This window comes from Gossypium hirsutum, chromosome D11 (assembly GCF_007990345.1).
Source record: "Gossypium hirsutum isolate 1008001.06 chromosome D11, Gossypium_hirsutum_v2.1, whole genome shotgun sequence".
Taxonomy (NCBI): domain Eukaryota; kingdom Viridiplantae; phylum Streptophyta; class Magnoliopsida; order Malvales; family Malvaceae; genus Gossypium; species Gossypium hirsutum.
The window spans coordinates 64,978,524-65,006,493 of record NC_053447.1 but is presented as its reverse complement, the minus strand read 5'-3'; the positions used below and the strand labels follow the sequence as shown (position 1 = coordinate 65,006,493).

The 27,970-nt window shown below is 31.2% G+C and overlaps 1 protein-coding gene and 1 pseudogene across 2 annotated transcripts; one reads left to right on the top strand and one right to left on the bottom strand.

The window, feature by feature from the left end:
- Positions 1 to 44: 44 nt before the first annotated feature.
- Positions 45 to 5,378, bottom strand: LOC121223436 (equilibrative nucleotide transporter 3). 2 transcript variants are annotated; one of them, XM_041104866.1, is made up of 10 exons: positions 5,254 to 5,378; positions 4,882 to 4,952; positions 3,865 to 3,969; positions 1,885 to 2,040; positions 1,651 to 1,794; positions 1,480 to 1,585; positions 1,214 to 1,386; positions 975 to 1,123; positions 609 to 867; positions 45 to 519 (listed from the first exon to the last, which is right to left on the bottom strand). In XM_041104866.1, exons 2-10 carry the CDS (start codon positions 4,921 to 4,923, stop codon positions 406 to 408), a joined length of 1,248 nt encoding a protein of 415 aa, XP_040960800.1. In that variant the 5' UTR covers positions 4,924 to 4,952; positions 5,254 to 5,378; the 3' UTR covers positions 45 to 405. The 2 variants fall into 2 exon arrangements, with proteins under 2 accessions (XP_040960800.1, XP_040960801.1); XM_041104867.1 differs by lacking the exon at positions 5,254 to 5,378 and having other exon boundaries at positions 3,861 to 3,969; positions 4,882 to 4,898.
- Positions 5,379 to 7,494: 2,116 nt separating this feature from the next.
- LOC121223435 (probable disease resistance protein At4g27220) lies at positions 7,495 to 11,256 on the top strand (annotated as a pseudogene).
- The last annotated feature ends 16,714 nt before the right edge of the window (positions 11,257 to 27,970 follow it).

Here is a 27,970-nt window from a genome sequence, read left to right as displayed (position 1 = left end):
AGAAAAAACTGGGACAATATATTTCATATAATTGTGAGGTGATGAGGGCTTATAAGGTAAACTTATTTTTATTAGATGCCCTTTGACAATATGCTACAAATACTCTCGATTATACTTCCAACATAAGAAAAAAAAATACTCGATTATATTACATGACATTGAAAAATGATTATTAATGCATGCTAATTACGCTGTTTATAAATAAGGTTAATAATGGCTTTTAAATCCCCTAAAGACAAAGCTAGCATTGAATGGATAGGTGAATTATCATTTTCACCGTCCCTTAGCAGCTACTAAAAGATTCTAAAATATCTCTAAAAATCAACCACAAATCAAAACTTGTTAAAATTTGCTAGATTATTTTGTTATAGTAGTTGAAGCAAATCTTCAACAAAGATGAATGGTTTAGAAGGCATTCTTTTTACCAATGAGCCACAACCAGTCCAAAGAAACCCCTGCAAATATCCCAATTAATAGACATAGCACTAGTATATTACCCAAGGCATTTTGTTCAGGCCCCTGTCAAAAGAAAACAAGAAGTTTTTATTAGAGATTACAAAGAATACTAAGATAAATTTCATATTGCAACTGACTATGCCAGCACTAACCTTGTAACCTTTAGGTGCTGCAGTCATTACACAGACTGTGAGGTGACCATTTGTTAATCCCAGGAATGATACGAGCAGTATCATCCATCCTTGATCACCATACTTGGCAGTGAAGTAAAAAGCAGGGATCAGTAAGAATCGAGAAAGTATTGCAATCGTAAGGCCTTTCCTTGACTCTATCTTCAAGAATTTCACAAGGGGAAGATATCTTGATATTAGATCCCACACATTGTAAGATGCTATCAACACAAGTGGATACCTAGAAACATATCAATCGTACCATATTCTTCAAGTGGATACGTAGATCTTTAGGTATAAAGGTAAAGCAACTTCAAATGTCATTTCACTGAATGAATGAAAACTTACCATGTACCCAACTTATGTTCACCAGTGTTTTCGTATAAGAATCCAGGGAAAATCGACAGCGTTAAGACGTATATTAGAAATAGGTCAAGCGCGTAATCTATGTTCTGAATGAATAGTTGTTTGTTGCTTAGCCTCTCATTCTGTTCATGCTGTGAAAATGCCAAAAGAAAAGTTGTATTAACTTAAAGCAAGGTTAAAAGAGCTTTTGAGAAATATTTGGTAAAGGTCAAAGTATTTACATGGTCGTCTTTTGTTAGGATACCAGCTGCCGCAAGATCAGCTTGAACAGTTTTTGATCCTTCTAAAGCTGCCTTAGAGCGGAAGTACTTCACTATTGGCAATTTAGGGAAGAAATATGTATACAATAGGACACATAGGAACTCAAATAATGTAGAAATAGCAAGAAACAACACTGCAAAAAGAAGAGAATTTTTGTTTCAATGAACTAATAGATGTAAGCCAAATTAAGGAAGGTCTTGTCAAATAGCAAAGAAAAGGCACATACTTGCCCCTTTACGAAGACCATTGTTAGACATTTCAAAAGCTGCTTTTGTGATAAGCCTTAAAGCAGAGGTCAAGGCACCAGATGCAGCCAAACCAGCAAAGAAGGACTGAATCATAAAGCCAACAATTAACCATTAAATCAACTGTTAATCAAGTATTAAAGAAAACCGACCTGAATAAAGTCAGGGAGCATGAAAGACAAATCACCAACAATTCCACCTTGAACACAAGCATCTGCAACTCCAAAAAATGCAACAATAGCACATATACCAATGAAAGATCCAAGTCCTCCTCTCCCTGATGTAGCTAAATCCAACTATCAAAGAAATGATGGGGGGAAAAATAGAGGTTAATTGGAGAATGAAGTAGATGGAGTGTGTAAAATAAAGGAGCAGTTTAACTTTACCACTAAGAGCATGAAAGTACTTGCAACAAAAAGTGAGTACCCAAAGATGTTCCTCCGTCTAGTATTAATCTTTGATTCGTTGTATGCCAATATTGACATTGTTCCAAAGGCAAAGGGTTGATAAACCAGAGTAAGCACCCTTGAAGGATGGTAGTCCTTAAAATGCAAACATACACATCATCAAATTAGATGCTCAATTTCATGGGATTTGGATAATATATGTATTGAACTACTCACAGAACAATGGCATTTAATGCTTGGAATATGCAGCTAATTAACATGATAATGAATGTATCTTTGTGACAATTAAAATGTCACTATTGTAAAATTAACTATAGTTATGAAATTGTCATTATATTAAAATTTTTTAATTTTTTTTAAATATTTTATTTTTAATTTTTAAAGTTATTTGTAATCTATTAACATTAAAAATTATAACTAATATTTATTATACCAATATAAATTCACAAAAGTATAAAATAAATTTCAACATAATAAAGTTAATTAAAATGATTAATATGAGTAAACAAATATAAACTAAGGGAAGTGTTCCGGAAAAAAGTAAATAAAGAAAGTAAATAAAAGATGAGCAACGAAAAAAAATATAAAAAAGACAAATATGAATTAGACTGGTTTATTTCAATGTTTTACTAATTTCATATAAATCATTGATTTTTCGTTAACTAGTTTAATAAAAATTAAAAATTCTTAAATATTAATTAAATATTAAAATTTTTATAAAATTCATCTTGATTTTTTAATTTTAACTAGTACCGAAATGTTAGCTTAAAGACTAGTTCAATCCCTTTATCTATACCTATATCAGTTAATTCTTGATCTAATCAATTGATCTGGTCTGATTTCAATTAACTAATATAGGTAGAGGTAAAGGGATTGAACTAGCCTTTAAGCTAACATTTCGGTAAATAAAATGATAAAACTTGCCTGGATAAAATGATAAAACTTGAGTCTAGCCCGATCCGCCCATATTATTTTTTTATATAAAAATAAATTTAAAAAATATAACACATCAAATACACTAAAAATATTAAAATAAATGTTTTCTAACAAATTGAAAATAAATTTAAAAAATTATTTATACTTAAATAACACTAAAATAAGTACAATTTTTTTATACTTAAATAATACTAAAATATGTGCAACTTAACAAGAAAATACCTCTAAAATAGTATTAAATTTAACAATAAAGAGTTATATAATAACCAAAAAATAACAATATAATAGTAAAACATCACCAAAGTAGTGACAAAACAACAAAAACAGTGAAAACAATAGCAAAAAGCAACAAATTTTTTTTGTAAATTCGAGTCAAGCCGGGCCGAGATCTAGCTAAAAAAATTATCTAAGGCTTGGTCCATTTAAAAAACGAGCCTTATTTTTTTGCTCAAATCTATTTTTCGGGTCTATATTTTTACTCAAACATTAAAGTTGGACTGAGACATGATCCAATCCAAGTCTATTTGTCAATAATTTGTAGGAATTTTAGAAAATTTTATTTTACATCAAATTAAACATGCAAGATCTATATTAATAAAACATAATCATTAAAATAATAACCATACAAAAACATATATAAAAAAATGTCAAACTGCATGGGTAAATAATATATATAAAAAAAAAAGGTTAGAGTTGAATTTTCATATGCTTACTTAGGCAAATAATATTATTTTTAAAAAAAAGAATAATAAATATCATTATTTAGAAATTAAGCTTTAACAATAAAAACACACACTAAAGCCAAATTTGGTATATATAAAAAAAATTCAATTAATTGGTTAAGTCTTAGTTCAAATTAGTATTAATATTGTTATCAGTACAAGATAGTGTGGGTTTAAATCTGCTGAAATGTATTATTCTTTTATATTTTAAAATATTTAAATTAACTCTGGTGAAGAGCAAATTAATTGCTATAGAATTTAAGTATGAACATTAAGCACAAAGTAAGAAGAGCTTACTGACAGGGAACAGATTATAATAATAATCTCCAATTGTGAGCATACTATTCCAAGCGATAAGAGATCCAAATCCCAGAATCCAACAAACAATCATGGCACTAATTTTCCCCTGTTTTTTTTTTCACATTAAATACATGTAATTAAATTTTGGGTAAACTACACCCATGGTCACTTTTGTTTACCTTAGGTTACATTTCAGTCACTTATGTTTGAAATATTACATTTTAGTCACTTACGTTATCATGTTGTAACATTTTAGTCACTGAGCCGTTGTTTGTCGTTAATGGTGTAATGGTAAGCTGACGTGGCACGTTAAATCATCATTTCAAACAAAAACTTTAGGTTAAATTATACAATTAGTCCCCATAATTTTTTATTTTGAGCAATTTAATTCTTTTATGTTCTTTTAACTTTCTTTCTTTTTTTTTCTTTTTTTTCTATTCTCTTCTGCTTCTCCCTCTGTTTTTCTACCTTCTTTATTTCTTTTAACATACCAGGAAGTCAAATTCATAGTGAAAAAAGAAGCATGATATGGGTTTATGGGTTTTGGTTATAGGCAAATGATGACAGTCGACTTGCTACTTCTTTTTTCATTGCCAATTCGACTTCCTAATATGTTAAAAGAAATGGGAAAGGTATGAAAACAGAGAGAGAAACAAAAGAGAACAGAAAAAAAGAGGAAAGTTTAAAGAACATAAAAGAAAAAAATTAAATTACTTAAAACGAAAAAAATATGGGGATCAATTGTATAATTTAACCTAAAATTTTGTTTAAAATGATGATTTAACGTGCCACGTCAGCTTACCATAACACCATTAACGACGATTAATGGCTCAGTGACTAAAATGTTACAACATGATAACGTAAATGACTAAAACGTAACATTTCAAACATAAGTGACTAAAACGTAACCTAAGGTAAACAAAAGTGACCATGGGTATAGTTTACCCTTAAATTTTTAAAAGAATAACTCTAACCTCTATTGATAATTCCAATGAACAAGACAAGAGAAGGCACAAACCTCAAGCCTTGAAGGTGATTCTCCTCCATCGACGATAGTCATGTTTTCTTTCTGGGTATTCTTCAAGTTTTCTGTCAAGAAACAAAGACCTTAACTTCGTAGTGATAATAAAAACTGGGTGTTATTCAACCAAGGCAGGTCATAAGCAAGAATGGAAAGATATATATATATTTGATTTTCCAAAACTGAATCGAGTTTAATAATTAATGTTCCGCATTCTAATTTTAAATATCAATCTAACAAATACTAATTAAAATACTGGTCAAGTCTTTTTTTTAAGCAGAATAGCAGGCAGTGAATTTTTAATTGTGAATTTAGTAGTTTGAAAGCAAGCAAGCTAACAAATACAGAGAGAAAAAGTTTGGCAGATACCAATCTGCACACAGCGACGACGACGGTGGCAGAAACAGCGATGATAACGACAGCAGCAGAAATCGATAGAAGAGAAGAAACTTTCTCTCTTTCAAAGTGTAACAGGCATTGAATGAGTTTTAATCAAAATAAAATTTTAGGAAATTGAATTTAAATAATATATTTTTATTTATCCTTAAAAATATAGTTTAAACTTTAAAGTTCAAAATTCAAACATATCATAATAAGTCATATTTAATTAATAAAGTTAAATAATACTTATCTTAATATTTAAATAATATTTATCTTAATAATAAATTTAAATTTAGCGTTTATCATAATGATTAAAAATTATTTATATTAATATTTATTTCATAATTATAGTTCTTAAATAATTACTTTTCTCTATATTTAAAACGTAAGTTCATATATCTTATTTACTATATTACATTATATGGTTTTTAAAAATAAATTTAATAACAGTCAAATAATTTTTCCTTCAAAATTTTTTTTTTCAAATTTTAAAAAATATTATGTAATTTAACTTATGTAATAATTTTTAAGTATTTCCCTTCTACCTACAACACTATCTATATTACAAAAAAAAATAGTGAATTATTTTTTTTATTTTTTCATTAGTCAAAATTATACTGTTACATTATTTTAAAATGTATTTTATACTAAATAAATTATTAATTTTTTATTTCTAAAATTAAAAAGCATTAGACATATAAGTTAAAAATTTATTTCTAAAAATTATTAAAAATAAAAAATTAGAAGAAAAAAGTTCTAATATTAAAGTGTATTATATACATTATTTCTAAAAATATTTATAAATTTATTTCTAAAATTAAAATATTAAATAAATAAAATATTTAAAACTTTATTTTTAAAAGTAAAAATTGTTTAAAACTTTATTTCTAAACTTCTATATATATCATATATATTAAAATTTACTCTTTTATTTTTAGGAATTTAGTCTCTCTACATTTTCAATTTAAAAAGTTCAAGTCGAATTGCTAACACCGTTAAAATTATTTTGTTAATTTTTCCAATGCGATATTTATAAAAGAAAAATAAGGTTCTCTCTTTGTAGCCCTTAAATAGGAGGAAAAACATGAATAAATGTGCTGAAACTCACACATCATTGTTGTAATAGTAACCGCACTAAATGAGTTAAGGCTAAATAAGTAATTAATTAAATTATTATTAATTAAAAAAATTACTTTTTAATTAAATATAGTAATTAATAACTTAATTTGATGAAACTTAATAAATTAAAAAAATAATTTATTTAATAAAATAACATTAAAGTGTCACGGGATTAAATATTTCGTCTCACGATTTGTGCGGCTTTAGGCGATTCGTTCATCTACAATATTTTTATAAAAAAATAAGTAATACTAACCTATTACGATAAACTTAATTGTTTATTCTATTTTATTTCATTTTAAATTATATTATCATTCATCAAATAATTATTTAATTTTAAATAATTTATCAAATAAATTTCATAACTTAAATTAACACTTAATTTTTTAATACTCACTTAACTCAAAAGTTTAAAACAAAAATATTTTACCAACATTTAGACTTAACCAAAAACTAAATAAACCCATCGTTCCCTCGTCAACCGGAAGAGGTACAGGATACAAGCCTTATGTTTATGAATTCTTTCCCTTTCCCTTATTCTATAAGAAAAATAAACCCCATAAAAGGAGAGGTGGGTTCCATCTGCCCTACACCAGTTTAATTTTATGTACGGCCCTTCATCATACAATAATTCATACCACCATAACCTTTTCAAAGTTTAAATACGAAGGGGACATTTCAACCAAATTTAAAAATTTATTGAATTGAGTTTCTTTATTTTATTAATTTTTATATTTTTTTCTAATCATTATATATATAAAGAAAATAAGATTTTTTTACATGGATATTTTTAATTGACTATTTATTTTTTAAATAAACTTAACAACTTAATTAGCGATTAAATTAATAGTGATATCTATTTGGAAAAAAATATAGTTTAAGTATCACTTATAATAGAAAATGCTTCAGTACAAAAATAGTTTAAGTCTCAATTTCTGAATTAAGAATTTTTTAATAATAGAGTTAACAGTTTTACTAATAGAGGTAGTAATTTGAGAAAAAAATAATTTAAGTAGTACTTTTAATCAAAAAAAATTTAAATATTAATATGAAAAAAATAATTTAAATACCAATTCATGTGTTAACCTTTAATAAAACTTTAAACAAAAGCATTTTAGAAACCACTTCTACAACTATTGGACTGCTGAGTATCGTCTCAAAAAAGAAAAAGGTTGACGAAGAACAGTACTGCATATTGTTAAGCAAAAAGGTTTCAATTGGATCTGTTGAAGTGGCTGACAGAGCTAAGCATTAGCATTTACAGCTTTAATCCAAGCCGCCAGATTCAGGTAAGCTTCAAGAGACTGCCGCTACAGCATACATCTTATACTCTACTACTTGTGCTAGCTATGTTCTTCTCTTACATCTAAACTCACAACAAAATGTGAAAAACAAGTTATATTGACATACATATATGCACCCAAATCTTATTTGATCTTAAGTATGCTATATGTCTATATCATATTATTTAATTTCGTCATTTTATGTGGATCTTATATATATGTCAGTAAGTGCTGCACTATTCTGTGTGTAAAGAAAGATTTAGCAGCTGATGACTTAGATCTAGTGTCAGCGACCAGATTTGTGGTGTGTCTTGTCCTTTTTTGTGAATTTATTTGGAGGATTTACAAGTTCTGAAGAAAGGATTCAGCCACTTAAAATAGTTCGACTAGCTGTATTTGAATCATTATAATTGTAGTTTGATTTTCTGATTCTTGAATTTAATCAGGGAAAGAAGAGCTTTTTAATGGCTGAACTCGTGGGGCAAATCCTTGAGGTTATTAAGTTCATTGGCCGTCCAGCTAGAAAATATCTAAAATATCAAAGGAAATTCACTAAATACGTTGCTGATTTCAAGCAAGCACAAGATGATTTGCTTGCCAAGAATGAAGATATTCAACGGCAATTGGACGACGAATGTGGCTATGGGAAAATGCCAAAGCAAGAAGTTGAAAGATGGCTCAAGAAGGTAGAGGAAAAGCTTGCTCATGCCCAGCATGTTGAAGTCAAAGTCAGTAAAGGTAAATGTCTCTTTCGTTCTTCCTTGGGAAAGCTTGTTGATGAAACGACTCAAGCATTGAAAGAAGTACATGCTGAAGGCCATTTCTCTGGTAGATTGGTTGTTAATGATCATTCTATTGTAGCGGTTAAACTACCTACACAGAATTTAGTAGGTCATCAGGTCAGTGTTAGAGATGAAATATATGGGTATCTGATGGGAGATGATGTTGGAATGATCGGAGTATGCGGGATGGGAGGGATAGGCAAAACGACCATAATGAAGGACGTGTACAATAGGTTAATCCCAGAAGCTAAGTTTAAAAAATTGGTATGGATAACAGTATCCCGGAACATCGACATTAGAAGCATACAGATGGACATTGTAAGCCAACTACAAAAGGAATTACCGGATCACGAGAACACAATTGTCAGGGCAGGAAAATTATCAAAAATGTTAAAGGGAAATGTTAAGGAAACAAGGGAGATATGCGCTGATACTGGATGATGTGTGGAGCAGTTTTCCTCTTGAGGACATTGGAATCGTTGAGCCAACAAAAGACAATGGATGCAAAGTAGTGTTGACAACACGTTCAGAAGAGGTTATTCGGTCAATGGGATGTACGAAAGTTCAAGTGACTTGTCTTTCTATGCATGAGGCGATAGACTTATTCTTGAGCAAAGTTGGACAAGACATATCGGAAAATCCAACTTTAAAATCATCTATGAGACTTGTTGTGGGGGAATGTGACGGACTTCCTCTTGCACTTGTCACACTAGCTGCTTGTATGAAGGGCATATCCAATCCTCGTGTGTGGAAAAATGCTGTAAATGAATTGAGAGGTTACGTTAGAAACATTCGGGATATGGAAGACAAGGTGTTTGGCTCCTTAAAATTCAGCTATGATCGTCTAAACACAGGAGACCAAGATTGCTTCTCTTATTGTGCATTATATCCTGAGGATCATCAAATCGAAAAAGAAGAGATAATCCAATATTGGATGGAAGAAGGACTTCTAGACGAAATGGGAAGTCGAGAAGCAATGGAAGATAACGGTCACTCCATTTTAGAGAAGTTTGAACAAAACAGTTTGCTTGAAAGGGTTGAGAATAGTGCATATGTAAAGATGCATGATGTTTTCAGAGATATGGCGTTGCATATCAAAAGAAAAAGATTTATGGTAAAGGCGGGTAAGCAGTTGAAAGAGCTACCAAATGAGGAAGAATGGGGTGAAGATTTGGAGAAGGTTTCTTTGATGTACAATTCCATCTCAGCAATTCCTCAACATATGAAGTGTCCAAAATTCCCAAAACTCACAACATTGTTGCTCTCACGTAATTATTTGAGAGAAATTCCAGAGTCTTTCTTTGAGCACTTTCCTAACCTTAAGATTCTTGATCTTTCTCATAATCCTTTTGAGAGTTTGCCTAGCTCTATTTCTGCTTTGGAGAAACTCACGGTATTGTTTCTTATTGGCTGTTACTATTTAGAGAGTTTGCCTTCTGTATTGAAGCTTCAAGCTTTAAAGAAATTGCGCCTTCGAGGAAGTGGAATCAAGGAAATCCCTCAAGGTTTGGAAATGTTGGTAAATCTTAGATATCTTGATCTTTTGGCAATGCATCCAATATTAAGAAATCCAGAACAAATGAGGGAATTTAACAAGTTAGAAGTTTTTGAAGTCTGGTTCTGTAACATGGGTGACTGGAACATGTATGTGGGCCAGAGAAAAAGGCTTCATAAATACTCTATCTTGGTGTGTCCCCTGTACCGAAGTAAAGATATTCCTTCGGCTTCTAGTAAACTGGTTCTATTTGAGAGGATTGAAATTATTATTGGAGATGCAGTCATACTTCCCTATGATATTCAACAATTACATCTGAAGCATTGCTATGGTGCAAGGAGTTTAAATGATATTACATTGAGGGATGCAATTCATTTGAAGGGATGTACAGTGGAGGATTGTTTTGATTTGGAGTCCATATTTTCATCCAAGTGTGATCAGCTTAAAAAACTTGAGTCTCTTACACTGCGAAATTTACCAGATTTGATAGTCCTAGTTGGAGTTGGAGAATCATCATTAAGCACATTTTCCTCCCTCAAAGAGATTACTCTATGTAGTTCTCATAAAATAAAAAAATTGTTTGAAGCTGATTGGGCTCTACACAACCTGGAAAAGATCGAGGTTAACTATTGTTTGCAGTTGGAAGAAATAATAACAGAACCCGAAGGAGAAGGAATGGGTACAAATAATGATTCCATCAAGTACAATTTTCCCAGACTGACGACTTTAATTTTGTCCAATCTACCAAAATTGAAGGGCATTTGTAGTGAAAATGCAGTGATGGCTTGCAATTCTCTCCAAGTCATCGAAATAAGTAATTGTCCCAAGGTAAAGCGGATTCCTCTCTATCTTCCACAGCTTGAGGTTGATGATGAGGGAAAACTATCTCCTTCTAATACTCTCCAGGAAATCCGCGTGCGGACAACAGATTGGTGGGAATCAGTGGAGTGGGAGCACCCTATTCTCAATGTTAAGAATGTTGTTCAACCTTTGCTCAAGTTCTGCAATCGCTACAATTTGGAGTGGAGGCCAGCTGTTGGCTGAAGTTCCGCTATCGCTACGCATTGGAGTGCAAGCCAGTTAGATCCAGCAGGCTGCGAAATTATGTAGTTTTATTTTTTTTGTGTGTGTTAATGTTAATTAATACAAATATTGCTTGTGGTTTATCTATTTTGCTGCATGCATACATATAATGGAAGGAAGAAATCGGTCTAGGGAAGTATCTTTGCTTTATGGTTTTTCTTCTTTATGGAGAAACGGTCATATATTTCAGTTGGCTAACTATAAGGAATTGAGCCTTTCTTTCTCCAAATCCTGAATGTTGCTTTAACAGATGTGAAATTTCAAGATAATAACTGATTTTTCCCATCAACATTTCACCCTATTTGCTTCTCTTTGGTTGAGTATAGTTAAATTACTTTTATTACAAGTGATAGTTACTCCTCTTTTACTAAACTGATAACATTGCTATCAAATCCTTTTTAACTCTTTTTCTTTTTAGTTTAATCCACAAATTATTACCTAAATTACACCCTTTTTTCCAAGTTTATACCTAAACTACCATTTAATTATGTAGACACCCTTTTTGTCTGAGTCCAATTGGAGGCTCATTTAAATTTTTGTTTTCTCTTGAATCATGTCCACCCGATTTTAGTCAATTTGAAACCTTTATTTTTCTTTTTTTCTTCTTTTCTTTTTGGGCCTGTCAAGGGCCCAAATTATTATTATCATCACTGCTACTATTATTATTAAATATTATTATTATCATTTTTTATAATAAAAAAAAACAAGATTAAAAAACAATATATATAGATGAAATGAAATAAAAGAAAAAAAAAGGAGGCTTTTCATATTTTGTTCTTAAAAAAAAAGGTTAAAAAAAAACAACAACAACCATTCTAGTTTCTTTTTTTCTTTTGCCATATACATATCTTGAGGGATCGGGTTTGGGCTCCGATGAAGGGGACGTTACCGGAATGTTGGTCCTCTTATTGAGATCATCCCCGAGAAGCCTAATATTGTTAACTGTAGTTATAATCCTGTCAGAATACTGCTTAAAGGATTAAGACTCCTTCATCTTCAAATTCTCGAAGTCCCTCTTTAAGTTGATCAACTGCTTGGTTTTGTCTGACCCTTGAAACTCTTCCTTGAGTCTGTCCCAAGCCTACTTTGGAGAGTCACAAGCCATTATCCTTGTGAAAATTACATCTGAAACTCTATTTTGAAGGCCTGACATAGCCTTAAAATTGTTAGTACAGACCTCCGGTAAGGAAAATCTCGAACACACGATCAGAACTTGAAAAGAAAAGAAGAAATAGGACAAGGCTCCAAGGCGTGTATCAAGCCACTATCTTTAAGGTTATATTCGCCCCCACTTATCTTCAGTGTGCAAACGAGTTCCAAGCAAATTAACCTCGAGGATACAATGAAGCCAATGACTATTTGTGTTTTGCACTGACGAGAATAGTCCACTATGCACTGAGTAATGTATAACAAAAACTCAATTTCTACAAAGGATTTCTGCAGTAATACTTTATAGAATAATCTAATAATATTAGAAAATGAAGGAAGAGAAGAAATAATATTAGAATTTGTTGATATATTTCCAAATGAAAAACCCATTCCTATTTATAGGAATTTTCTTGTCTCTTCATAGAGACATCTTTCAATAGGTGTCTTTATGAATAAATATATAATAATAATTATTCATTTAATTTGTAACTATTCAAATAATATTTTTTTGAATAATTATAATTCTTTTTTTTTAAAATCAAATGATATAACTTTTGACCAATGACCAAAAGTTTTATCTTTTGATTAATTACACCCATTCATTTATAGTTATTGGGATACTATAAATATTTGAAAATGTTCCAACAATCTCCCCCCATTTTCAAAATATTTAGATTTTGATATTCTTGGAAATCAATTTGCATAAATAAAGGTGTCTTACGATTGAACCTTCACTTAGTGAAAACATGTTAAAGTTAATCGAAATTGCATGGTAGACTAAGCTTTGAACCAACTATTCCATTTGATAAACTGAACACATCTCACACAATGATTTCAACATCAGTCAATGCATAGTATCTAGGGACACTATTATGGCCATGTGTCTATGTCCTCTTTTCATGAGTGCTGTCAGAGCCAAGCCCTTGAGCTCCTAGAAGCGGCCACACTTCCACTCACATAGGTAGATCCCATCAAAAGTGTTCCCGTAATTATAACACTCTAACATATTTATGTTATGGGTCTATTAAGAGTACATTACTCATCCTTCCTTTATCATTACGGGTACCCAGCACTTTAATTTTAGGATGGATTAGTTATAGTGCTAACAGTCACATACTAATGATGTACTTTGTCTCATTGAACTCAAGACTTGACGTTATACCAAGCGTTGAGTCGAGTTTCCATCATGGGTGACTCTAATTAATAGGCTTGAGTCCCATCCCTTTTGAGGTCTTTTTTACTGCATCTCTAGCAAGACTTTTTGCCAAAGGATCTGCCAAATTTTCACTTGACCTCACATAATTAATAGTGATCACTCCATCAGAGATTAATTGTCGGACATAACTATGTCTTAATCCAATGTGTCTAGACTTTCCATTATATACTTGGCTATATGTCTTTGCTAGAGTAGCCTCACTATCACAACGGATAGAAATAGGTGAAATTGGCTTAGGCCATAAAGGTACATCATAAAGAAAATTTCTTAACCATTCTGCTTCTTTAGATGCAGCGGCTAATGCAATAAATTCTGTTGCCATGGTGGAATCAGTAATACATGTTTGTTTCTTGGAACCCCAAGAAATGACTCCTCCACCAAGAATGAAGATCCACCCACTAGTAGATGCATGATCTTCCAAACTTGTAATCCAACTAGCATCCGAATACCCTTCTAAAACTGGAGGATATCCATTATAACACAATCCATAGTTAATAGTTTTCTTTAAGTACCTAAGTACTCTATTCAAAGCTTGCCAATGTAAACTACTTGGATTACTTGTGTACCTACTCAATTTTCCAACAGCATATGCAATATCTGGTCTTGTACAAGTCATTATGTACATAAGACAACCAATTAGACTTGCATATTTCAATTGATCAATTTTCCTACCAGCATTAGATACTAATTTTAATTGAGGATCCATGGGTGTAGATACTGGTATACAATTGAAAAGATCAAACTTTTTAAGCACATTTTTAGTGTAATGTGATTGTGATAAAGCTATAGTGCTTTCATCTCGGGTTATTTTAATCCCAAGAATAACATCTGCTACACCCATATCCTTCATAGCAAAGTTGTTTGACAAGAATTTCTTTGTGTTTTCTATTTGTTCCAAATCCGTGCCAAAAATGAGCATGTCATCTACATATAAGCAAATTATGACACCTTTTCCATTTTCAAATTTGCTATATATGCACTTATCGGATTCATTTATTTTATAGCCATTAGCTAAAACAACCTTGTCAAACTTTTGGTGTCATTGTTTTGGTGCTTGTTTAAGCCCATATAAAGATTTAACAAGCTTACATACCTTATGCTCTTGTCCTGGAACAACAAATCCTTCCGGTTGCTCCATGTACACTTCCTCTTCCAATTCACCATTTAAAAATGCAGTTTTAACATCCATTTGGTGAACAACCAAATTATATATAGAGGTAAGTGATATTAAAAGTCTAATTGTAGCAATTCTTGCTACTGGAGCATAGGTATCAAAGTAATCAATACCTTGTCTCTGTGTAAAACCTTTTGCTACCAACCTTGCTTTAAATTTATCAATGGTTCCATCGACCTTCATTTTCTTTTTGAAGATCCATTTACAACCTATTGGTTTGGAACCTGGTGGAAGATCAACTAAGATCCAAGTTTGATTTCCCATTATTGAATCCATCTTATCATTTATTACTTCTTTCCAAAAAGCAGAGTCTTGAGATTTCACTGCTTCTTCAAATGTAATAAGATCAGATTCAGTATTATAACAATAAGGTACCTTATTGCATATACTTTCACCTTTTCCTTCTACAAGAAACATAATAAAATCTGGTCCAAAATCTTTGACCTTTTTAATTTTCTTACTTCTTCTTAATTCTTGACAAGATTCATCATTATTATCAATGTGTTTCAATGGAATCTCATTCTCATTTGAAGAATGAATCAATTGTTGTGGTTGTAATTGTCTTGATATAGAATTAAATCTATTTTCATCAAAAATAGCATCTCTTGATTCAATAATAGTATTAATTAAAATTGAATCATTTGGTTCAATTACCATGAACCTATATGCCTTGCTATTATGTGCATAACCTATAAATATGCATTCAATTCCTCTTTCACCTAACTTTTTACGTTTAGGTGTTGGAACTTTTACAATAGCTCTACAACCCCAAACCTTCAAATAATTAAGGTTTGGTTTCCTTTTCTTCCATTGTTCATAGGGAGTTATTTTAGTTTCCTTATTAGGAACTCTATTCAATATATGAAAAGCTGTTAGAACAGCTTCTCCCCAAAAACCTTGTCCAAGACCTGAATATGATAACATTGAATTTACCATTTCAGTTAAGACTCTATTTTTTCTTTCAGCTACACCATTTTGTTGTGGTGTATAAGGGGCTGAAACTTGATGGACAATTCCAGTGAGTTCAAAATAACTTGGATTATAGTATTCTCCACCTCTATCTGATCTTAAGCACTTGATAAATGATTCACACTGAAGTTCAACTTCATATTTATAAACTTTAAATTTATCAAGCGCTTTATCTTTTGAATACAATAAATATACATAACAATATCTAGAATAATCATCAATAAAAGTAACAAAATATTTTTCCACCTAATGTAGGAGTATTATGCATGTCACATAAATCACTATGTATCAAATCAATCAATTTTGTTTTCCTTTTAACCTTAAGGAAAGGGTTTCTTGTAATTTTAGTCAACATACATGTATTGCATTTTTCAATATTATTATTAAAAACAGGAATTAGATCTAATTTATACATGTCATTCAATTTTCTATAATTCAAATGACCTAATCTATAATGCCACAAACAAAAAGATTCAACCATATAAGCAGAAATAGTATTTTTATTCTTATTAATAATATTAAGTTTGAACATGCTTTCATACATATACCCTTTTACCACAAAAATTCCTCCCTTAGACAAAATAAACTTATCTCCCTCAAAAATAAGTTTGAAACCAAACTTATTCAACAGACTTCTAGACACTAAATTTTTCCTAACTTCTGGTACATAATATACATCATTTAAGGTTAAAACCTTTCCAGAAGTGAATTGTAGTTCAACAGACCCTTTGCCTTTAATTGCTGCAGTGGAAGAATTTCCCATGTACAAGACATTGTCATTTTCACATTGTGTGAACTTTGTGAACATGCTTTTGTCTTTGCGCACATGTTTGGTTGCTCCGGTATCAATCCACCATGTATTATCATCTTGTGCCATATTAATTTCAGATATCATTGCAACGAACTTTTTGTTATTATCAGCCTTAGAAGATGATTTCTTCTTTAAAAATCGACATTCATTCTTGAAATGTCCCAGCTTTCCACAATGATAGCATGAGCCCTTTTGTTTCTTTTTGAACTTAGGTGCTCTATCAGTCTGATTGAACTTTCTCTTGAATGGTTTAGTAGTTTGTACTTCCTCCGTAACATGTACTTTGGCATTTTCAGAATTTAGGTTCTGATCTTGTTTTCGATACTCTTCTTCAATACGAAGATGATTTGCCAAAGCCTCAAGAGATATTTCCTCTTTCTTATGTTTTAGACTTCTTTTAAAGTCTTTCCAAGATGGAGGAAGTTTGTCTATTATGGAAGATACCACAATCATTTCATCCATTTTCATATCATATTGCTTAAATTGATTCAACATCTTTTCAATATCACGAAATTGTTCCATAACAGAACGACCATCAATCATTTGATAATTATTGAAACGACTGACAAGAAATTTCTTACTTGTAACATCTTCGGTAATGTATCTTGCCTCCAATTTGTCCCATAATTCTTTAGCAGTGACCTCGTTTTGGTAGGTGTCGAACAACCCATCAGATAAACCATTCAATATGTGGCCCATGCACATGTAATCAGCATTGTCCCATTTTTGTCTTTCTTAGGTTGCAGCAACAGATTCGTTTTCATTCTCTTCAGGTCTTGGAGTATCCAAAACATAAGCAATCTTCAAAGTTGATAATAAAAAGTGCATCTTTTTCTGCCATCGTCGAAAATTGCCACCATCAAAACGATCAAGTTTAACAAAGTTGGAAGCCAACTCCCTTAGTGTTCCACTTTCATGTGTTGTGGTAGTCATCATGAAATATAACCTTAAAATTGTTAGTACAGACCTCCGGTAAGGAAAATCTCGAACACACGATCAGAACTTGAAAAGAAAAGAAGAAATAGGACAAGGCTCCAAGGCGTGTATCAAGCCACTATCTTTAAGGTTATATTCGCCCCCACTTATCTTCAGTGTGCAAACGAGTTCCAAGCAAATTAACCTCGAGGATACAATGAAGCCAATGACTATTTGTGTTTTGCACTGACGAGAATAGTCCACTATGCACTGAGTAATGTATAACAAAAAATCAATTTCTACAAAGGATTTCTGCAGTAATACTTTATAGAATAATCTAATAGTATTAGAAAATGAAGGAAGAGAAGAAATAATATTAGAATTTGTTGATATATTTCCAAATGAAAAACCCATTCCTATTTATAGGAATTTTCTTGTCTCTTCATAGAGACATCTTTCAATAGGTGTCTTTATGAATAAATATATAATAATAATTATTCATTTAATTTGTAACTATTCAAATAATATTTTTTTTGAATAATTATAATTCTTTTTTTTTAAATCAAATGATATAACTTTTGACCAATGACCAAAAGTTTTATCTTTTGATTAATTACACCCATTTATTTATAGTTATTGGGATACTATAAATATTTGAAAATGTTCCAACAATACTTTTTGGCACAATCCTCATTGTGCTGCCTAATTTGAGCTATAGTAGGATTAGCTCTCAAATGTGGTGGCTCTGTGTCATTTTGAACACTCCACAAATCATGAGTCTGCATATAACCCAAATATTGTAGTTTTCACTAACAAAAACAGGTGGTGGTGGTGGTGGTAAGAAACTCATTCTTTCGCAGTAACCAAAAAACCAACAAAACAGCTTCTGTTTCTTTTCTTTCAAGCACAGAACACTCAAATTAACAACACACAACAAAAGGCCCTAAAAAATAACAGGCTCTTAATACCAGTTGTTGAGTTATATCAGCATCCAAAGATAAAAAACAATAAAAGTTTGTGTTTGAAAGACGAAAAGCAAAACAAATATATTGAGAGGAAAAGTTGAAAAACTTGTCATTACTACAATAAGCAACATTACAATATACATAAGTAGCTTCATTACATTGGAAGAGAACAAAACATTGCTTGTGCTAGTATCCAAGGTGTAAAATCAATTTAATGATAACCTAAGAGGCTACTAAATCAACTAAGTACATGACTAACCCTAGCAAAACAAAAATTACAATCAAACTAAACATAAGTCACATGTTACAAAAAGTTTTAACAACCAAATTACACATTGGATATTTACTTGTTGCTGCACTGTTGCCAACTTTCAACAATAACATTATAAATTTAATTAAGACTAGTATTGCTTATGGTTTATCTATTTTGCTAGATACATACATGTGACAGCCCAAAGTTGACCCTAGTCGGTAAGTGGTTTCGGGACCGCTAAACCGAGTCACCGAAATGTTTGAATGTGATACTTATTGTGTAGAATATGTAATTATGAATGTGTGAAAATTTCAAGCTTCAATTTGGTTGATTGCATGTGAATTTAGTCAATAGGACTTATGTGAGAAAATTCAAAAATGTGATAGGTCAATGTGTGAGGACCTATTAGTGCATGTGGACAAAGGGGGGACTTGCATGTCAAATTTCCCCCCTAATGAGTAGTGGCCGGCCATGACAAGGAAGGATGGGTAAAACATGTCATGAAACATGTTTTGTTAGTGGAAGAATAAAATAAGGAGTATGGGTAATAAAGAAATGGAAAACAAAAGAAAAAAAAAATGTGTGTGTAGTGTTTGTCCCCCCATTGCCGTGAGCTAAAGAAGAGAAAGGGGGGGGGATTTTGTTCATCCTTTTCTCATCTTCATGCTTGCCAAAAACTAGAAAGAAAAACAAAGAAAAATTTTCTCATCCTTTGGTTCATCCTTGGCCAAAAATTTTAAGGAGGAAAAAAGAAGAAAGGTGAAGAGATTCGGCCATGCATGTAGCTAGGCTAAGGTATGTTTGATGATGTTCCATGAGAAGCATGCATGTTTTAGTTGTTAGCTTGAGTTCTACCTAACCCATGGTCTAAATCTTGCTATGTGATGGAAATGGCACTTGACCATGGATGAATCATTCTTGGTTGATGCTTGATGTTGTGGTGATGAGGCATGAGGATGAGTTAAGATTCGGCCTAGGTGGAGGTTGTGTTAATGCCATTGCATGCAAAATATGAAGCTTGTTAATGATGCATGTGATGATGGCTTGAGGATTCTTGAACCTCCTTTTTAGCATTTTTTTTGTGTGAGCACATATGTGCATTGGTTGCTAAATGGAGAAGAATCGGCTAGCAAGATGTGTGCTAAGGCCGAATGTGACTTTGCATGTTAATGAGCAATGCATGTGTTAAATTGATGAAAAGGGGGAGGATGCTTTACTAGTGTGTATATGTGTGTATTAAGTGTTGAAATCGACCCCAAAAATGGACATGCATATTCGGCCAAGGGCAAAGAAATTAGCTAATATGTTGTGTTGATGCATGATTTTTGCATGTATGAGACTTTAATGTCTAATGTATAAATATGGGCTAAGTGCCTTGTGTTCATCTTTTGATGCCTAAATGATGAAATCAATTTATTTGTTTGATTAAGCTCAAGAGCAAAGGGGAAATAAAACCGATAAAGGGAAGGAAAAAGTGGTTGAATAGCTAGCGGAATCGTTCGACAACACCCGAGGTAAGTTCTTGAGTAAGAGAGCTTAAATTTCGATGTGATTAAATCATGCTCTATGTGTGGCTATTGAGCCGAATGTGCAAGGACAATATGTGCCTTGTGTTTGAGTTTCGTAAACGAAAATGAAATATGAATGTACCATGAATTATTGTTAGATGTGCATGATTAATTGAATGCTGTCCGGGCTAAGTCCCGAAGGCTTTGTGCTAAGCGAATATATCCGGACTAAGATCCGAAGGCCTTTGTGCGAGATACTAAATCCGGGTTAAGTCCCGAAGGCATTCGTGCAAGTTATTAAAGCCGGGTTAAGTCCCGAAGGCATTCGTGCGAGTTGTTAAATCCGGGTTACGTCCCGAAGGCATGGTGTGAGTTACTAAAACCGGGCTATGTCCCGAAGGCATTTGAACGAGGAGCTATATCCGGTTAAATCCCGAAGGTACGTGAATTGGTAACGAATGAGCTTGCTGTAAAATTCCAGCGAATACTCGAAAAACATCCCAATATGGGGATATGTTACGTATGTGTTGAATTAAATCGAGCCCTTACAAATAAATGTTCGCTCAGTTGATAAACGAGCTATCGGCCTTCGGCTAAGTTAGTCTATTGTGTATGTGCATAAGGGTTGTTAATGTTGTGAAGCAAGTTTAATATCGATAAATTGCGTATTATGAAATATTCCGTTTAGCTAAATGTGTGATATTCTTTGTTTATGCTGGAATTCCTTGCTCAAACTTACTAAGCATAAATTGCTTACTCGTTACATTGCTCCTCTGTTTTATAGATTTTTGGTTCTCCAGCTATCGGACTCGGGATCTTGAAGTCGAAGTCGCCCACACTATCAAAGGCTCTTTTGGGTACTATTTTGGTTGAATTTTGTTATGGCATGTATAGGACTACCCATTGTTGTCTTTCGAGTACTTTATGAAATGTATAAGTGTACAGCCATGCGAAAATGGCTTGTAGAAGTGGAGTATGGCATTAGACCATTCGTATTTATGAATGTATAGATGGTTTCATGATGTAACTATGTTGGAATGGAAGTGTTGAGCAAATGATCAGCCACTAGAATGGCTAAGTATGATCATATGTGGGCTTATGTTTGACAGGGCCCTAGTTGGTCCATGAAACCCCAAATTAGGTAAGGTTCACTTTGAAAACAGAAGCTGATAGCAGCAGTGGTGTGGATTGGAAAAATCACAAGAATTCGTGGGAGTGGAATTAAATAGTGAATAAATTATGTAATCGAACCTTGATGAATCTACTTTCATATGGAAGTAACGAAACAATTATAGGAACAGTACAGAAAGAGATATTCGGGTTCTTGTGGAACAGGGCCAGAACAGTTTCTGGATTCACTATTCCGCCTTTGGAAATTCACTATAAATTGACCAGAGATAATTAGGGGTCATACCATATATGTATGGATTCCTCTCTGAGTCTAGTTTCCATAGAAACAAACGGCATCAGTATTGAAGCTCTGTGCAGAGAGATATCCCAGTCGTAATGGGAAAAGGTCAGTGTAGTCGACCCCTGTAACATGGGAGACTTTGACTAATAAACTGTACTAATTGGCCCGACCAAAAATTCTAGAAAAAAATCCATAGGTGGGGACATGAGTTTAGTTTCAGGGAAAAATCACAAAACTGATTTTTGAGTTGTGAAACTCAAGATATGATTTTTGAAGCGACTAGTACTCAGACTGGGCAGTGTCTGGAAAAATTTTTCAAAGTTTGTTAACATCTCGTGTCCGACTCCGGTGTCGGTCTCGGGTTCGGGGTGTTACAATACATATAATGGAAGAGGAGGAGGTTGTGGTGTTGCTTGCTTTGCAATTCTGAACGTTTCTTATTTTCTTACCATCAGTTTAAAATAAGAATAAGATTCTCAACTAGCATTCAATATTTAATTTTAGAACTTAAATTTAACATTTAATTTTTTTTAATATTTTTTTTGAATTACAATAACGGGATAAAACCCTAACAACAAACGTGATTATTGCGATTCAAAACTAAATTACATCTAAAACGGTGAATACCCTTAACCATTAGGTCATCACATGGGATTCTTTAATACTTTATTTTTAACACTTTTAACTTTTAAATTTAACAAATAAAATTTTTGAGTTTACTCTCATTAAACTCAAAAGTCTTAAAAAAAATTATATTTTACAAACACTCGCCAAAAACCAAATAAACTCATCATTGCCTCCTCTGCAATATATATCTACTAAAAAGATCTTTATGTTTTTCATAAAGTTCCTCTATTAATTTTAGATATTCAACTCTTTCTAGTTGATCATTACTAGTAGTAAATTTTTCTTTCCAATGTTCTATAAGGGTTTTATAGGACTGGAAATCATATTATTTTTGTTTATCATCTTTTTTACATTTTTTTATGTTTTTTATAATTTTTTAACATAGGTTGTTAATAATAAATTAGATCAGGCCTTTAATAATAATAATATCGAGTCCGATGTAGATTTAGGTCCTTTATACTATGGTAATGGTAAAAATCATATTTTAGTTTTATCCGATGAAGAAAACACTTCATCTGATGAGTCGTCACCTATGTTAAAAAATTATAAAAAACATAAAAAATGTAAAAAAGATGATAAACAAAAAGAATATGATTTCCAGTCCTATAAAACCCTTATAGAACATTGGAAAGAAAAATTTACTACTAGTAATGATCAACTAGAAAGAGTTGAATATCTAAAATTAATAGAGGAACTTTATTTGATAAACATTCTATTTGGTTATCAGTAAAAGAAGATTTTGTAGAAATACCACTTGAAGAATATAATAAAATAGTGTGTAATAAAAAATTTACACCTATCAAAATTAATTAGTTAATATTTGTAATTTATTACTAATATTTTCTGATTTTTTAAGCAGGCCCAATGGATAGAAGTAAAAAACCTCTACAAGAAATTGTTGGTGAATGGACTACCGTTCATGAAATTGTAGAACATCTCCTTGAAATGTTCCAACAAAGTAATTTAAGAATTTTTCTTTTGACCATGTGTTGTTGTTTACAACAATAGTCATTGCCTGTGCCCAATCATCTATAATTTTTTCATAGTTTGAAATGGGAGTATTAGTCAAATCTAAATAGATTCCTCCTTGGACCACATTTCTTTTATTTAAATCAAAAGATAGTTCAATTAATTTTATTGAATATTTCTACTGGTAAAATCTGTCTAAATTTGTTATATAAACAGATTCTAAATATTTTATTCATAATAGGGGTATTTTTCCCTTTGTAAATAAAAAATTGGAAAATATCAAGAAGATTATTTATCTCCTTAATTTTCATGAATTCCCATGAATTTCATTTGGAATTCATCCCATTCTTTGTATAAAATAGATTTTAATAATAAATCTTCAACTTCATTTTCTTTAGTTGTTTTTTCAACTAAAAATAATGAAAATCTGGTAAGAGCTCTTCGGAAATTAGCTCTCTGATTAGGATAAAATGGTATTTGTGCAGGTACAAATCCTTGTTTGGAGTTTGATTCTGCTTTCCCTTTGTTGGGCTTTTTATGAACGACAGTCCATTCACCAACTATTTCTTGTAGAGGCTTTTTACCTCTATCCATTAGGCCTGCTTAAAAAATCAGCAAATATTAGTAATAAATTATAAATATTAACTAATTAATTTTGATAGGTGTAAATTTTTTATTACACACTATTTTACTGATAACTAAATAGAACGCTTATCAATAGTAAAAGGTAAGTACTTACAAATAAAATTATTACCTAATAATATATCTCCTTTCATGTTAGGAAAACATACTATTTTAAAAATCACAAATCTAACATTGTTTATGTAGATTTGTATATTTTCAGCTTTATATTTTATAATAGTTTTACTACATTCTATTCCCATTATTTTTATAGGTTTTTTCATTAATTCCTGTTTTTCTACAGGAATCGCATTTTCTCTGCAACTACAGATTGTAGCTCCATTTAGAGAATATTTTCTAAACTGAAATGTAATTTTTATAATTATTTCAACTTTTGACTTTGACCATGTTTCCCACGGTTTTCGTAGCAGCAAGTGGACGTTCATAAGGCAAATATGTCAGCGTGACTCAATAATAAATTTATGTGAATTTTCAATTAATTGACATGAGATTTAAAATTCGTTTTAAATGTTTAAAACTGATTTTTTTTATATAAAACTTAGCAATTTATATATGCATTCTTTTATTGGTTTAACTTACAAATTAATATCTAAATTATATGTCTTTTTTTTTAGCTTGGTTTTTAAATTTTTTTATCACAAATGGTATCGATCTAGAAATAGGGGTTGAATTGATTGTTTCATAAATCGATACGATTGAACCAACTGAACCAATTTTCTCTATTTTTTTAAATTTTTATAAAAATTTTAATTATTAATATATAAAGAAAATAATACTTGTCGAAACCTTTTCTGAATCGACTTTTTATTCTTTAAAATGAAGATGGAGTCGCCACCAATCCTTTTTATTAGGTGTGATCGGATCATCTCGATATTTTATTATTTTAATAAAATATTAGATTTATTAAAATTATTTTCGATCTACAAAAATTCAGGAAGTGGGTTCGGGAATTAATTATGTATAAGGAAGGATTAGCACCCTCATAATGTCTAAAATTGGTACCTAATTGACTTGATGTCTTAGTGTTGAAAGTTAAAAATTCGAATTAAAATATGATCCTTCTTTGCATGATGTTCTTCTAAAATCACTTAACTAAATTAAAACTTATGTAAAATGTCTTCTTATCTCGAGAACCAAAATAAAAAGATCATATCCAGTAAGATAGGCATGATATCTCGAATCTTCGAAAATAGAATTGCTCATTATCTAATTATTATTTAAATCTCATGTGTTTTTAGTTTTAAAAAAGATGTTCGGTTATTTAGGTTCGAAGAGAAAGTCGAATCCCGTAAGTTATGGCACAACTTCTCGGAATAAAGAACATTGTCTCGTTTTAAAAATTTTCCTCTTTTATGCATCGAGTAAAATGAATGTAACATTTGACGTGATGTGCATTTAACTTATTTGGGCATAGTATGAAAATGGACAAAATACATTTGATATAGTGATAGTAGGATAATATAAAATAATCATGTGGGTAAAACTTGTAATAACCCGATTTTAGGCCTAGTCGAAACAGTGGTTTCGGGACCACAAATCCGACGAGGAAAAATGTAATGCCCTGAATTTTCAAAGGTGTCAGAACAGTGATTCGAGATCACTAAATTTGACAAATGAGTAGAAAATATTATTAATTTAGTGAGTATAAGTTAAATATGAAGTTAGGAAAAAAAATTAAATAGTGAATAGTACACTAGAAATAAATATTAAAATAATTAGAATCAAAAACGAGGTATTGAGACATCGGAGATTTTAAACCGAGCCATAAATATTTTTATAAATATTTATTGAGTGTTTAAAAGTTATTATTAAAGTTTCGTCAAGAAATTTTAAAGTTCCGATAATTAATTGAACAAAAAGAACTAAATTGTAACAAATGCAAAATTATAGGAAATGATTAAATAGCTTAAATGATAAAAAGAAGAGGGCTTAAAAGGAAAATAGACCCAAGGTCTATTTGGGCTGGACGGCAAAGGCATGAAATCAGCAAGAAAGAAAGGAGAATTAAGGGCAAAATTGGAATATTGCAAAATTTGCTTAATAAAGTTAGGACCAAAGTGGAATTATCTAGATTTCTCTTCATTTTTCTGCATTCTCATCAGCTAAAACACCATAGAAGGGTTTCTTCAAGCTGGTTTTCCATATTTTTACTACAAGTAAGTTCAATTCTTGACTATTTCTTGAAATTTTTGTGTTTTTGTGACTTTTACAATTAGGCCCACTTGTCGAATTCATTAGTTTTTGATTCTATGAAAGAAGTTGAAAGTTGCTATGAATATTTTCTGGAATTTTATGATGATATATGATGAAATTGAAGCTTTAATTTGTTTATGAGATGATTTTATTAGGTAATTTCAATAGAATTTGATTTGTAGGACCTAATTGTGAAAAGGTTTGAAATTAAAGTCTAGTACTAAAATTTTGATTTCCAAAGGTTATAAAGTAGTTTAAAGTGATATAATAAAGTGTTGATTGAGAAAAATCAGCTCAATTGAGAGCTTAATTTCGCAGGGATGAAATTATCATTTATTGAAAGCTTAGGGGAAAAATGGTAATTAACATCATGCACTAAAACAGTTTTGGACAGCAGCAGTAGTTTAACTTTGAAAAATCACCAAAAATTGTAGAGATTTAATTAGAGGATGAATAAAATATTAAATTAAATCTTATTGAGTCTAGTTTCTTAAAAAATAATCGGTGTAAGCAATGGAATTATAAATCATGAGATATAATAGATTTTGTGAGATAAGGTCAGAATGAATTCGGGTTCCCCTGTTCTGACTTTGGAAAATCATTAAAAATTGTAAAAAAATTATTATGAGTTATAATTTATATGTTTAGAATCCTTAATGAGTTTATTTTCAGAAGAAATAAACGAAAATATCATCCAAATTATGTACAATGAGATATTTAATTTTTAGTGAAGAGTGGTCAGAACTGTCAAACAGCAAAGCAGGGGAAAATTTAAAGAATAAACTGTACTATTTAGCTAAACCAAAAATTCCGAAAATTTTATGGTAAGAAGATATGTGAGTCTAGTTTTAGGAAAAATTAACGGATCTTAATTTTGAGCTCTGTAGCTTCGGATAAAAATAATTTAGTGACTCTGACTCGGATAAACAGCTTTGAATATACATGTGAGTGAATAGTGAAATTATAGTTAATGTTGCTTAAGTGTGTTATACACATTAAGGATGTGGAATGGAGAGGAGGAGGAGGGAAATTGGGAAATATATGAATGATTTGTGTATAATTGGTCATATACTTTATTATAATTGATAAACGATGAAATAGAAACGATGCTTATATTTGTGCATTATTGGTCATAGTTTAAGCTCATATGTGAAAATAAAGTTTCATAGTATGTGTGTGTATGGTATATTCGGTATATGATTTGGCATGAAATAATGTCATGAATGGTTTATGAATTAACACATGTTGGTAAGCCTGATACATGAATAAATGTTGTGCTCATCCATACTTATAATACTTATGCTATATATGTATTTGGCTAACATATTTGGTATACATGCTTAGGCTTTGGCCAAGTAGTGGCTAGACTATGCCACGTTAAATTTATAAGTTATGCATTGAAATAGATTATCATGTGGTTAGCCTCAAAAAGAGTTATGTTTAAATACACTAGCTTGCGACTATGGTTGAATGATATGTTTATATCTTGTGTGATGTGCACAGAAAACGAGTGTGGATAGATAATGAAAAGTAAGTTCATATGGCTGAAATTTAATGATTAAATGTTAATTTCATGAATTATATAATGTATGATGAAATATATATTTATTGATGAAATGAGAATTAAATAAAAATGCAAAAACTAAATAAATGATCAAATTGAGCGGAACGCTTGATTTAAGTACTTCTGATCAGTGAAAAGTGACAAAGTGATAAGTGATAGCTTTAGCTACACTTATCTGATCAAGTGATAAAGTGATAAGTGGTAGCTTTAGCTACATTTATCTGATCAAGTGACAAAGTGATAAGTGGTAGCTTTAGCTACACTTATCTGATCAAGTGACAAAGTGATAAGTGGTAGCCTTAGCTACACTTATCTGATCAAGTGACAAAGTGATAAGTGGTAGCCTAGCTACACTTATCTGATCAGGGACAAGTAATAATTGATCATACGTAAGACCATAGTTATACTATGGCAAAGTGGAAGTGAAGTACTCAATTTTCCGTAACCGTTCCCTAATTTGATTAAGGATGGTAAGTGACAAATGGGTCCAAAAGAATTAAAGTAAATGAATAAGTGGTAGTGTATTTATACCAGGATGATGTTGTTATTTAAGCTAAAGTAATATTTTCATTGCAAA

Bases quoted from the DNA above. Each gene is read 5' to 3' on its own strand.
- LOC121223436 (XM_041104866.1), bottom strand. From the start codon at position 4,923: ATGACTATCGTCGATGGAGGAGAATCACCTTCAAGGCTTGAG. The intron at 2,041-3,864 runs GTCAGTAAGCTC...TTGCATTTTAAG, and splicing joins ATTATTATAATCTGTTCCCT to GACTACCATCCTTCAAGGGT. The intron at 1,387-1,479 runs GTATGTGCCTTT...TTCTTTTTGCAG, and splicing joins TGGTCTTCGTAAAGGGGCAA to TGTTGTTTCTTGCTATTTCT.